This window comes from Orbicella faveolata, unplaced genomic scaffold (genome assembly GCF_042242905.1).
Source record: "Orbicella faveolata isolate gen_17 unplaced genomic scaffold, um_ofav_v1 contig_13, whole genome shotgun sequence".
Taxonomy (NCBI): Eukaryota; Metazoa; Cnidaria; class Anthozoa; order Scleractinia; family Merulinidae; genus Orbicella; species Orbicella faveolata.
In genome coordinates this window covers 18,727,501-18,741,295 of record NW_028301540.1, presented here as the reverse complement: position 1 = coordinate 18,741,295, position 13,795 = coordinate 18,727,501, and the positions used below count along the sequence as shown (strand labels likewise).

At 38.3% G+C, this 13,795-nt stretch overlaps 2 protein-coding genes across 3 annotated transcripts in view; one reads left to right on the top strand and one right to left on the bottom strand.

Annotated features, from left to right (window-relative positions):
* The window catches only part of LOC110060520 (uncharacterized), a 107,955-nt gene extending 99,676 nt beyond the window's left edge, over window positions 1-8,279 (bottom strand). The window contains exon 1 of one of the 2 annotated variants that reach the window (XM_020767305.2): window positions 8,087-8,279. In XM_020767305.2, coding sequence (XP_020622964.2) covers window positions 8,087-8,184 — 98 coding nt within the window. In that variant the 5' untranslated portion in view covers window positions 8,185-8,279. The remainder of the gene's footprint in view (window positions 1-8,086) is intronic. The other variant, XM_089284937.1, reaches the window with a different exon arrangement.
* A 116-nt stretch (window positions 8,280-8,395) lies between these two features.
* LOC110060527 (protein EFR3 homolog B-like) overlaps window positions 8,396-13,795 on the top strand; it is a 6,491-nt gene continuing 1,091 nt past the window's right edge. Inside the window, exon 1 of the mRNA XM_020767316.2 lies at window positions 8,396-13,795. This exon is cut by the window's right edge and continues 1,091 nt beyond it. Coding sequence (XP_020622975.2) covers window positions 8,424-10,886 — 2,463 coding nt within the window. The 5' untranslated portion in view covers window positions 8,396-8,423 and the 3' untranslated portion in view covers window positions 10,887-13,795.

Below are 13,795 nucleotides of genomic sequence, written 5' to 3'. Positions count from 1 at the left end.
CAAGCTGCCAGTGTATTGAGATTTACATAGCAGGACAGTGTTTCAAAGTTCGACCAATAGGTACAGCTGTACTATGAACTAAATAGACGTAACGTGGTGAACTTGTTAGCAATGAATGAAGCTAACAAATATGTGGGCCAATCTAGGAGAAGCTAAGATATTTTGCTAGATTACACCACAAGATAGAAGCTAAAATACACACGTGAATAGTGTTTGTGCAAACTGCTAGAATGAGGGAACATTCACTCATGAATTGAGCATTCAGTATTGTACTATTGTTTATCCTACTGGATTGCATTACGAACGTAAACAGCCTAACCCTCGAGGACTGTCATGTTCCATTAACTGCGTCTTACCAACCAGCAAAAGCATTATATATGTGTACAGTCAATACAGAACAAGACTTGAGGCTTCAAGATAATTATATCTAGCCCAATGATAAACCAAGAAATTTGCACATCTCACTTCAAAGTAAAGAGAAGAGTTCACACAAAAAAAGTGAAACCACATGCCAGACAATTACATGCTCACAACAATCTTATGTTCAGTTTGAATTATTTGTTTCAGTTGTTTGCTCGTCCCACAAGCACTTGTACTATAACACTGCCAAGGGTAAATAAAGATTATATCACAATGGATCCGTTGATGAATTTCTGGCCCAAAAAACACACTGGACAGCTTTTGGTTAAAATTATAATAGCAAGCGAGCTTCCGACAGTTCATCATTTCTTTGATCTTCAAAGGTTATCCAGAAAAGAAATCTGAAGAAACCAATGGGTAATCCAAAAAAAGACCAGCATGGTCAAGATAAATTCATGGTCTCTAGAGTAACTGCCCTTAGCTCAGATCATTAAAGGAAAGATGACTAATATACACATAAAGCTCTAACAGTTTAACCCATTGACACCTGGAGATGTTTGGAAAAATGCATTTTTTGGAGATTTTGGACATTTTTAGCCTGGATATAAGCTAAATTAGCTCCAATCTACTCAAAAAGGCATTTGCAACAAGACAGCATGCCATCAAAGATGTGTACATTATTCATCGTGGTGTACAATAGGATAGATGAATTTTTCTCTTTTTTGTCTCACAATGGAGTCACTTTGAGATGCAGACTGCGATGTTTCAACTGCTATACTGCTAGTCTTCATCAGGCAATGAGGTCGGTTGTTGTGTGTTGCTATTTGTAGCACCTTGGTTCACTGCTATCAGTGCATTTCGATCCTTATTATTATTCTGACTTTGTGATGCTGTTCCCTCATACGTCCGCATTCTAACTGACTGGCTGTTGTGCTTTCTGATTCTAGGTATCCATGCTTCAGGAATTTCAATTCCACCATCTCTATTGATGTTATTTGGATGAAGTCTTATATGGATACCTTCCTTGAGCCTTCGTGTGTACCAGTGAGGGTCACCATCAATAAACTTGACTTTGTCCAAAATGGGTAAATGCTGCATCTTGTTGGCGTGTTCTGAAATTGCGGAGGCAAAACAAGACGGTGTTGTTCAGAAGATTCCTTGCGAATGCGGCAAAGTGTATATCTGAGAAACAGGGAGAGCTATGCAAGAGAGGATAAAAGAACATGACAGAGACATAAGGCTTGCTCGTACACAAACCTCCGCAATTTCAATCAATTGATGGATTAATTGATTGATTGAAGTCCCTTTTCTTGGATTTTGTATGCCTTTTAGGTGTTGGGTTTTCTCAAAGGCCCTTGTTTGGGGAATATATTCTGATTAATACTGTTTAAGGACCCTTCCAGGGATTTTGCTGCTTCTCAACCCTTTTAGGTTCCAAGGGCTTCAATTTGGGATTTTGTTACAATCTTTGCTTCAGGGTGGGTTAATTTTTTTCCAGACTTTTGATTCAAGTTTTTGCTGCACTGCCACTTGTGTCATCCCTTTTGTTTTAGCTATTTTGTTTTTTTTTCTTAAGTTTTTCCTTCATCTTTTGTCAGTTGTTTTCATTGTTGCTTTTTTCGGCCTTAATATTTTCAACATTTTTTCATCTTTGTTATACATGTTTTTGCTTCTATGATTTTGTTTTGGTTTTGTCTACTAATTAGCACCCCACTCTGTAATTTTGTTGTCATTCAGAACATAATTATTTACCCTACGCAATAGTTCACACTTTATAATTTTATTTAAAGCTTGCTTTTTATACACATGTTCATTGTAACTGAAGAACGTCCTTGATGGAAACATTTTTATTAAATTCTTTAGCACTTTTTAGCCTCAGAAGTTGCCCATCCTTGCTTCTTTTTAACCAGTATCTTTTCATCCATGCAGTGAAGTTTCGACTGTGAATCTTCTAGATCCTCCTTAATATGTGTGTGAGTTAGATATATATAAAAAATTGTAAGTACAAGAGTGAATAAAGTTTGTTGTTGTTGTTGCTGTGGCAACTTTGTTGGCTTGAGGCTTCAACAAACAGCTATTAATATATAATTACATTTAGTGTAATTTCAGAGCTGAACAACGAGTTTCCAGCAATCTGATTGGTTGAGCGATTCCTTATAGGACGCCATATTCACTGCTCCAGGCGAGGAATATATCATTTTCAAGGCCTGGTTACTAAGCTCGCCACCTTTGCCATCTCAGCAAGTAAACATGGCGGACAGTTGCTGAATCAAATTTTTATTTATTCAAAAGACATCACTTCAAGTCCACAATATTTGGAAGGATGGAGAATTTTCAAAATGACTGCTGTCACCCTAGGACGAAATATCCTTTCAAGAACTCACATTCAAGGAATTCGTATTCAAGGAATCATAAACGCAGTCATTACATTGATTGCCAGCAGGTCAGATTGATTGACCAAAATTTATTTTTCTTCAGACTAAAGCGACTAATATTTTGACAAGGATGACAGCTGTGAATGAAGTCAACAGCGATAAAACAAAGGTAATGGATTAATTTATTTTTCGTAGTGTTTCGCTTGTTTGTTTTACTGCTGAACTTAATGTGTAAACTTTTTCACAATTAATGTACATGTAAGTTTATTATTAAAATTACGGCTGCATGCACATATGCAAATGAACAGTTGCGTCTGTGTTTCCATGTTTTAGTCGTTACTCTGTGTTTCACCTCTGAAAACTATACTAAAACAAGTACAGTCACACCTGTATATAACAGCCACACTTGGGAAATGGCCATGTGACCGTTATCTACAGGGTGACCACTGTACACAGGTTTCCTTTAAACTCCCCTGGAAGTCAATAAATAGCATTTTTATGAGCAAATAATCACTCAATTTACGTTTTATTGACAACTTGATAACGAGTAACAGCAACGAAATAAACACGATAAAAAAAAGGCCCACAAAATGTCCGTGGTGTACTTTAAGGGAGGTGCAGTATACTTGGATGTACATTTCCTTGTATTTATTACAATTTAATGGCAGATTTACAGAACAACAAACAAAAAAAGTAAGCCATAAGGATAATTTGTAAAAAAGTTGCTTGACCCCATATAAAAACAAACCACCTCATTAAATTATAAGGGAAAGCTTTTAACATAACAATATGGATCTCAAGAAGAAAAAAAAAATCGGTGATAGTTTTCTGACATTTTGGAGCTCCAAGCTTGATTTCATGTAGTATGTCATTAACTTTACTCAGTGTGAAAGAAAGTTCTCCACATTCACGTATTAGTAATTGTGTTTAGTACTAATATTTGTATTTTTGTGACACCCCTGCTTTGGTGGCTGCTATTTAACAAGCTGATGAATAAAGCTTGTCATTATTTCTTAGTCGTAATCCAGTTTCATGACCATTATATACAGGTAAAAGATAATAAAATTGTGCATTCAGGAAGTCTAAAGGGTGACCGCATCTGTTATATACAGGTGACCACTATATGCAGGTCAACTTAACAGTAAATATAAGGGACCAGTTTTGGGAAGTTGTTCAGTGACCGTTATAGACAGGGTGATCGCTTTATACAGGGCCGTTATGTACATGTTTGACTGTATTCACCTCAGGCTCAGTGACCATTGGTGAATGTTCACCAATGTTCACCTCACCTTCGGCTACAATTGTTAAATATAGATCTGTCTGTATTCACCAAAAAATAGCCACTGAATTTGACTTGTGATAATCTTGATACAATTCTGTCCTAGAGCCAGCTTTCAACAAGGCTTATCATAGCTCAAGTAAGGGGAAATTTCTCTCCTCACAGTCTTTACATTGAATCAGTCAATTGTACAATTTAATTAAGAATGTTTTCAACATGAAATTTGAGTCTAAATCAACACAAACGTACACATATCAAAACCCAGGCGGAGAGCTGATCTACAGTTTTCTTTAAGGCCTGCATCATCCTAAATAAACTAAACAAGAGCTTCCTAGATCGAGAATCGATTTAACTTCAAGCAAACTAGGCCATAAATCTGACTAAGCAAAAACTCCACATGTTATTTTCATCAATGATTGACCAAAAACCACACATAGAATTCCTTCCATGCTAGCGAATCAGAGAAATTTCTCATTGTCAGCTAAGGCAAGAGTGACTAAAATGGATAAAACAAGGAAATGCTACTCACATAAGATCTTGAAGTGATTTTCTTGACTCTGTTCATGGCCATGTTTTGTGCGCAAATAACAATGTCCAGGGTGTGCTTGAATTTCATCAAGCAGGAAAGTAGCATTTCAACACTACAGCAGAATTTTTCTAAGTCTTAAGCCACATCAAAGCAGGGTCAAATAACCCCAACAGCAGTTAGAAATGTCAAGTCCATTGCTCTTCTAAGCCCTAAATTGACACGGCTAAAGCTCTTTGCTGTCAAAAACAAGCACAGCATTATCGCCACAATGCACTTGGCCAAAATTACGGGGCTAAATGGCAACCCATTACCGTCTCAGGGTGGTTTCAAGTATGATAATGAATGATGCTTGCTACCAAATCATTAAACTTGTACTCTCATTGGACTTAATGATGTCCTCGGGCAGACTTCCCTTAAACAGCAGTTTTAGAAAGCTAATGAGATCAGCTCCTTCTACAAGTCACCGCACAAACCAAAATTCAGAAGAGCATAGCCTGGGCTAAACTTAAAACAAAATGAAAAGGGGACGAAGGGGGTGTAGCAATAAATAACAAAAAAAAATTAATAAATAAATGAAACATGCTGCAAGAAGTTCTCTACATTTTGTGCTAGGTGAGCTTTACAAGCTGCTGTCATCAGGAAGCAAAAAAAAACAAAACAAAACAAAAAACAACATTAGCAGGTTACCATTGCAGAGGGTCCCCGACAGGCTTCACGGGATGCAGGATTTGGCTTTTTTTTGCTGTGATATTTGGGATTTAAGCTGAAAACAGGGGCAGGAAGCAGGAATTACAACTGCGAGTGGGAGTAGGATTTCATGTTTTTATGGGGTTGGGATGCAGGATTCGTAAGGGGAACAGAGCGGGATATGGGATTTCAATTCTTACATCACCTCATAAATCGTTATTGACCAGCACAAAAACCACAGTCTGTCCAGTTCCGATATTTGCAATGCTTGCATCTGTAATTTTGGTCCCCTGATCCTTTCTAGTTTTTCTAGTCTTTCAACCTTTTCCAGAGCACTTGGTTTGTTTTGGCCAGGATGGCCACACCGCATGGCAGTGATAGTTATTCACTGTACAAAGTATGTGACATTACGAATCGAATTGTGTCGCCCTATATTTCGAAAAGGACGTGCGAGCAGGACTGCCTTCATTTGGAAAGAAAAGTTCTGAGCCCAGATTTCAAGGAAAGTGAATAATTTTTTTACAAACTTGCTCATCACATTGTCACCACAAAGAATTACATTTATACAGATTGAAGACTACAAGAGTTGTCATTACTGCAGGGATGATGACTCTTTACTTCACTCCTTCGTAGGTTGTCATATTGTGGTCGACTTTCTCCGAAAAGTGCTATGCTGGTTTATTGAAAGGGAAAACTCTTCCATCACATTAAACTCAAAAGAAATACTCTTCGGGACAGCTACTGATAATGACAATGAAATAAAAAAAACTAAATTTCTGTCTCCTCTCAGCCAAATTCTACTTTCATTTCCAGGAAATCAACCAACGTGCATGTAATTGGGATGTTTTTGTCCAGAAACTAAATTTTATCTTGAAAATAGGAGGTTTCGCTTAGTTCAATTTGTCCTCTACTTCTCACATTAAAAAAAAAAACTCGCAAAATTTTCATCTTAGCAATTATGTAAATTGAATAGAATATATCCTGTAGAAATCAGTTGTAATTGTATCGTATTATTATTAGTACAGTAGTTACCCATAAGTGTTGTATGCAGTGTTATGTTAATGTTGATAAAAAAACGTATTGTAGGTAAGTTTATCGTAAGTATTGTATTTAAGTAGTATATTGTAATCAACATATTATAGGTAAATCTTTGTTTAAAAAAAAGGTGTGCCTATATCATAAGTTGAGACTCAAAAAAAATTTGCAGTCAAGCAAAAAAAACAGGAAAAAATGGGCGGGAAAGCGGGATCTGAGAACCCTATTGTGGACCCTCTTTGCAGTCTTAGTTGAAGCTTATATTGATTACCAATTGTCATGCATTAATCGGACACACCTGAAATTATGTTAATACCTCCAATAAACTGACCCAACATATAATGCTTACCGTAAATCCTCGAATTAGCGCCCATTAGGCACTTATTTCAAATTTAGGAGAAGATGGGGTGTGTTTAATCAAGAGGGGGTGCTTATTTAATTTTCCTCAAATTGTGCCCTGACATGATCACTTTTTCAAAACATCATCTCCACGTAAACAACAACATAAGCTGTTTACTGACATAAAAAGCTGATCCTAAACTTTAAATCGAGGCACCGTTAGTACTTGTAATTTTTTTTCCAAACTTAACGTGTTCACAAGCTGAAACAATGCACAAATCTAATACTACACGACAAAAACTATACATCCTTTGTTGTCTCATTACTTGTCCACAAAATGGGGGGACGGGAAGGGGGCCCTTATTCGAGGGGGGGCGCTTATTTTAAATCTTGGCCGATAGGAGGAGCGCTTATTCGAGGATTTACGGTATTCACTAAAGAGAGAGTCTATTCTCAGGACGTAACATGTCGATTATTTCGATAGTCGATAAAAATCGATCATTGTCGATCGTTGTCGATACTAATTAATCGACAAATTTCGGAAATCGATAAAAGTTGATCACACAATTTATTGTGATTATCGACTTTGTTGGATTATGATTGATTTTGATCAATTTTGATCAATTTTGATCGATTTCAATCAACAAGTATCGGAAATACAAAAGACGATGTATGGCGTAGGCATATGTAGGTTGTGGACTGGTACAACAGTCACAGGTGCAAGGAGAAGCAAGGGGCATACAAACCCAGCGAATACAGCACACCTAGCGGAGAGGGAGGAGAGTCGTAGCAACTTGTATTTGTCAAATGTTGAACTGAACAAAAACACTGATGAAATAAAATGTCAATTTACTTTACCTTACTTCTTAATTACTTTGCTGGCCTCGATTTTTTCCCGCATCTAGTCTAAACTTTGGCCCGTTCTGTCCCCCCGAAGAAACACGACTTCGAATTCCCAGGATCTCTCATCTCCCCCGCCTAGAGAGACTCTGGGAACTAGGTTGATTCGAGTTATGTTATAGGTCGCGATTTAGTTCAGCTGAAACTGTTAATCAATCATTTCTCAAGGAAATTTAAACATTTTGTTCTGTAATGAATAACAGACCACTTGGTTGTTCAGGTTTTTATTTAAGTTTATTGTCACACAGATTTACTTTAGAGCTGTTTAACCTCGGCATAAAAAAAGTCATTGGAGCTATTATTGGTTTGGTTACTTGAATTTTGTAGCTGATTGAAACATTTGTCTGCATTTTTGTCGATAAAATCGATAATCAGTTGAAAACCTTGTGATTATCGACTTTTATCGACAAACGTAACTTGTCGATTGACAATTATCGACAAATATCGAGTACTATCGACTTATCGACTACGTTTTCGATGATCGACTTTGATCTGTATGTATGTACGTCCTGTATTCTTCGTACTTGTACTGAGCTATTCCTACAGAGGAAAGCGGTTTTTAAAGCTGAAAACCAGTCTTACCTTACCACATGACTTCCTTCGCCTTGTGCCAAATTTCCTGATTCTGATACAGTCATCTCGGCTGAATGAGATGACGAGCTTTCCTGAAGTTGAGCCATGAGTTGCCTTAAATTCTACATATCTGAAAGGATCTGAAAGTTATTTTCTCGAATGTGGCGCCCCAATCTCGTTCCCAGAGCCCACGTTACCCCTATCCAGGCTAAGCAGAATCTGGGAACTAGATTGCGATCGCCCGCAAAACTTACTATAAATGTCAGCGGTTGAGTATGAAGTATGCGCATCCAGTATGCGCATTCAATGATCCTTATTAAGCTCCTCCCATACCTTTCACTGCAAGATGGCGAGTTCTCATATATGTTCCTGCGTTGGTAACTTACGCCCTCGTTACAGACGCCTAGTAGATAATATCTATCCTGCTGATTCGCGCCAAGGTTTGGTTAAGGCAAATATGGACAAGCTGATATTTTACGCTCTTTCATCGCCGGAGAAGCTGGACAGAATCGGCGCTTATCTGGCCAAGAAGTTAAACAGAGATGTGGAACGCAGAAGGTTTGGGTTCGTTTTTATTACCGTGGAAGCTCTTGATCAGCTTTTGTTAGCATGTCATGCTCCTAACTTAAACTTGTTTGTCGAGAGCTTTCTTAAAATGGTACAGAAACTGCTTGAAAGTTCAGAGGCTGACTTGCAGGTTCTCGGTAGTACATCCTTTGTGAAGTTTGCCAATATTGAAGAAGACACCCCCTCTTACCATCGACGGTACGATTTTTTCGTCTCTAAATTCAGTGCAATGTGTTGGTGTAGCACTGGGAATGAGAAAGATTGCTTCAGGATTCGTTTAGCTGGTCTAAAAGGACTACAGGGTGTTGTGAGAAAAACTGTATCTGATGACCTTCAAGCCAACATCATGGACGACACGCATATGAGTAAGATTATACCGTCCTTGTTGTTTGTCATGGAAGAGAGCTGTATGGCTAAACTTCCCAGTGATCAAGATCTGCAGAGTTCCAACACTGAGGAAGATCCAGCTTCTCTGGCAGAATCATGCCTCCGAGAATTAATCAACCGAGCTAGTTACGGAAACATAAAATCAATAATAAACCCAGCACTCACTCACTTTGATAAGAGTGAGCTTTGGGTACCCAATGAGTTTGCACTGAAGATATTCAATATTGTTTTGTACTCAGTGCAGAGTCAGTTTAATTACATGGTCATTGAGAAGCTCCTGTCCCATTTGGATGATCACATCAAAGACAAAGCCAATGTCAAAGCCAGTATTGTACAAGTTTTGGCTGCTTGTGTCAAAATTGCAAGTAACAGTTCCATTGGTCCAGCAGTGTTAGAAGTTTTCAACACCCTTCTTCGTCATCTTCGAACATCTGTAGATGCCAGATTTCAGAGTGGAAGAGTGAGTGATTCTGATGATGATGGTAATGATGAGAAAGAATTTGAGGAGTCTCTGGTCAGTACAGTTGGAGCCTTTGCTGCAGTGCTTCCCGACTTTCAGAAAACTGACATCATGATGTTCATAATGGGAAAATTTCCATTGCCAAATGACCAAATTCAAAACCATCACCACTCTAGTCAAGAAAATCAAGATCACACCAGGGTGTCAGAAGGAGACAGAGTTCTCCAAAAGATGTTCCTTCGCTGTCTTTTGAGTGTTGCTCAAAGCTTTGACTCCATCTCCTTTTCCACTACCTTTTCTCCAACATTTCTTGAATCCTTGCTTCAAGCCACCATTGTTGAAGATTCAGTTGTAAGAAGACTTGCCCAAGAGGTTCTTTACACTCTGCTTGATCGTCATGGTAACATTAATAAGCTTGGTGAAAATGGAGTCTTAAAGAGAGGTCAAGAGATTAAGTTGACAACTGAAGACCGTTCTAAACAGGACCTTGTTTTTTTAAAAAAGAACAAGGATGAAATCCTATGGTATTTGTATGAAAGTGCTTGTATGCCTTCAAATACTGTGGAAAACATTCTTGCCATTTATTTAACTTTGGCTGTAATCACTGTAGAGGTTGCCTCTGATTTTGAACTTATTTCAAACATAGTGCATTTGGCATTTGGACTGCAAAGTGTTGCTCTGGATGATAACTTGATGTTACCAAGCATGAATCGTTGTGCTCTTCATGCTCTTGTTGCAGGATATCTCAACGTTGTCGCTCACCTTACAGGGACTGAGGACCTCAAAGAGTATGTTTTGCTAATAATCCAACTGAGAGAAAAAGAAGCTGACTTTTTGACACCACAAAGAGCTTTACTATCTACTGCTTATAGCTTTGTTCTGTCACCTCACAGCATTCCTAAACATCTTGTTTTTGAAATTTCAAATGTTAGAGAAGCTCTTCCTGATGTGGGATGTGATAGCAGATCACTTAAAACACCATACAAACATCAGCCACTGAAAGAAGTTTTGAATCAGCGACTAGAAAGTGAATCTGTGGTGTCTAACATGAACAATGAAATTGATGCAAATCCCCCAAATTCACCTGGAATACATCCATCGGCACCAAAGGAGAGGATAACATTCCAAATACTGAAGGATATCATTTCAGAAAAGCCTTTGAAAACCATTCACCAAAGTGGAAAAGATGCCAGACAATTTGCAGCTAGTTTTACTGAAATTGCAGATGATGCAAGTGCCAGGACACATGAATTCACTTCAAAGGTGGTAACTGTACTAGATGCACTTAACACTCCACTACAATCCAGAGCCCTGAGTATTTCAACTCAGAGTTTGTCTTCAAATCCCGGGGAGGAAAGCTATGTTATGAAATTTCCAAGACAGTATGTTTATTAGCTCAATCCAAAATCAATTGAAAGTTGAACCCATGATTTCAAACTCTCAGGAGAAAGACAAATGTTCAAATTAATAGTAAGGGGGTGGTCAAAATAACCAAGTCATATAAAAATAGGTCCGCAATGCGCACGCGTCTCTCATACATTTACTCCCAACTGAAGCCATTGTCAGAGATGGAGACTAAAATGAATAGAGAAGTGGGAAAAAAAATGCGCCCTCCTGATGATTTGCTCTTCTATAAAAATAGGTCCGCTCTGTGAACTTGTTTGGGCTTACATGTACATTTACTTTTATTCCATTTGGTTAGAGAGTTAGGCCCGTCCCAAACGCCGCTCAATTATGCGCCGAACCTAACCGATGAGTTAAGTATGGCAGAAGAGCGGCATTTGAATCAGTTTGGTTCAGCAGGTTAGGTTTGGTGCGGCAAACAACATTAAATTCGGCAGGGTCTGTCGCACTATGCGACATTGGAGCGGCAGCTGATTCATACGGCGTTCTCCTCATGTGTTGAACCTGATGCATAAATTACTGTAATTTATTTTTCATATAACAGGACTCGTGATTGGCTCGAAATTGAGTGGCATGACCAGTCATGCATGAAGCTCAAAGTCGTCGCTAAAAATAAAGACAAAATACCAGTATGCCTTCGATTTATAAGAAGTGTGACTGTACAAGCAAGTTTCTTTAGCGCAAATTCATTTTTTGCTTTTCCTTCGTGATAATAGCCCAGCTTATTAGATTTCCCTTTAAAAAGTCAATTTAACTGGGAGAAAACCTCTCTAAATACAAACACTGAACCTCGAGTTTGAATTTGCTTCCCTAAATTTTGCCATAACAGTAGATAACAGCGAAATGTTAGTCACAGCTTTTCTATTTGGACAGAGTTCGTGAATTCAGAACACATATTTTCTCGTCGAAAATTGTTACCACTGGCTTCCCGAATTAGGCTCAACGCAAGTACACTGTCTGAACCAGCCGTGGCTCCAAAGTCGCTCTAAAGTCGAACTTAATCAAGTTTGGTTCGGCACATGAGTGGAGTGGTGTTTGGACCAGGCCTTACTCTGAAGAAGAAGGTCACTCCAAAAAAATAGTTTTTGTCAGTGCTAATAAAAACGGTACACTAAGTTAAGGACAGTGCCTACTTTTGTTAATGCACACACGTTCTGTGCATCATGCAAGCTATGGTTAAAGCACCATGCGTGCGCTGTGGTTGACATTGAGGCAATCAACTACGCTATCATGTACACGACTAAAATGAAAGCAAAATTTTCCTACTGTGACCAAACCAAGTTTAATGAACCTGTACTTAAGCCAGGAACACCAGAATAGCAGCATATTGCTAACCTCTAACGGTTTGTCTTCGAGCTGAAAACCTAGGTGTTATCTGTTGAAAATTATACTGAAATCCAACTGTAAACATGTACCTGCAGATGGCGTAGTGTGTGCGCAAAACAAGTGCAAGATACGCAAATGTCTTCCTTACTGGGGAGGTGACAGGAAAAATTGTAACAGGCACCGTAAAAGTTTTCAAAAAAGATGAATAACTTTAAAAAACATGCGGTTACCCCTACTTTTTATGTTATGAAATGGAAGTGGCAAGCCTATTCAACACGTGTTTAGTTTCTGGTTGTGAGCAAAAGGTATTTAGACTGAACCAGAGGAAGGCTGTCAGATGCTAAAAGTGCTGTTGCAACGATTTTGTTATTAAAAAGATACCAAAAATGGTTTTTATGTTACCATTTGCCATGTAGTTTAAAGATCATTTTAAATGCGTTTACTTTTCTGTATGCAAATGCAAATTCTAAGGAAATTTGTTAAAAAATATCCTTTCCTTCTTTTTCAGAAAAATGCTGATGTCAGCATTTTTGATGAGATTCAAGGCTAATTATCTCGAAAAAATGCATGGCTACCCCAATTTTTCTTTGTGGACTGCAATAGCCCTTGCAAAGAACTACTTCTTGCGCGTGGTCCTAACCTAGTGCAAAAACCTTTGTATTTAGTAGACACTGTCCTTAAGCCACTCACTGAAGTTTCAGCTTCTAAAGTGCAGGTTTTTCTTATGAAATTTGTCTCCAAAGAAGCCCAAACTCAGCATGATTGCCACCATTTACTCAGCAGCTTGGCCATGTTTTTGTGATTCATTCCCTCCAAGGGATTTTGTCCATGGCTTCCAGTAAGCCTTTTAGCTACCACTCTAGGTTATGGTTGTTCTTGAGCTGTATTTCGAGCTAAACGTGCTCCAAACCCAGAAAATGATAGCAGTGAAGATAGGGAAGTGGATAATTGGTTGGGAAAAAATACATTTTGCTGACCTTGTGAGGGATGCCAAGTCAGTTGCAGGTTTTTCTCCTTCCCGTTAATTTCAAGTTGGATGGATTGACATCACATAAACACAGCGTGGCTGCCAAGTACAGTTTCAAAAACCCAATGTTTTCTTGCTATAGGTGGAGACAAAAAAAGTAAGCTTTTTGGAGTGACCTTTAAATGCTACTATTTTGGAGTAAAAGTTCTACAAATGAGTAGGCATTAACTGGAAAGATTAGTTTTTAAAAATTAATGAATTAGGTAATTGGCAACAAGGCAGCCAATCCCTGAGGTGAGGTTGCCTTGTCGGCACCATCATAGAGCTGCTTATTCATGTGCCGCTTCATGGATTTCATTCTTGTTTAACAAAACGAAGATTTAATTGGTTTCAATTCTTTCTGTTTTGAATGAAGCAAAACACAGGGCTCACAAAATGCTTGAATTCCAGCTTGCCATTGGAACAAGTAGCTCTCAAATTTTGCTTATCTTAGTTTGCTCTTTCAATGATTTAGTTGGTAGACGACTTGCCTGATACCTTGCCCATTGGGCAAGTGAGAATGAAAAGCTGCTTGTCTAGCAGGAAAATCTACTTGTCCTAGACAACT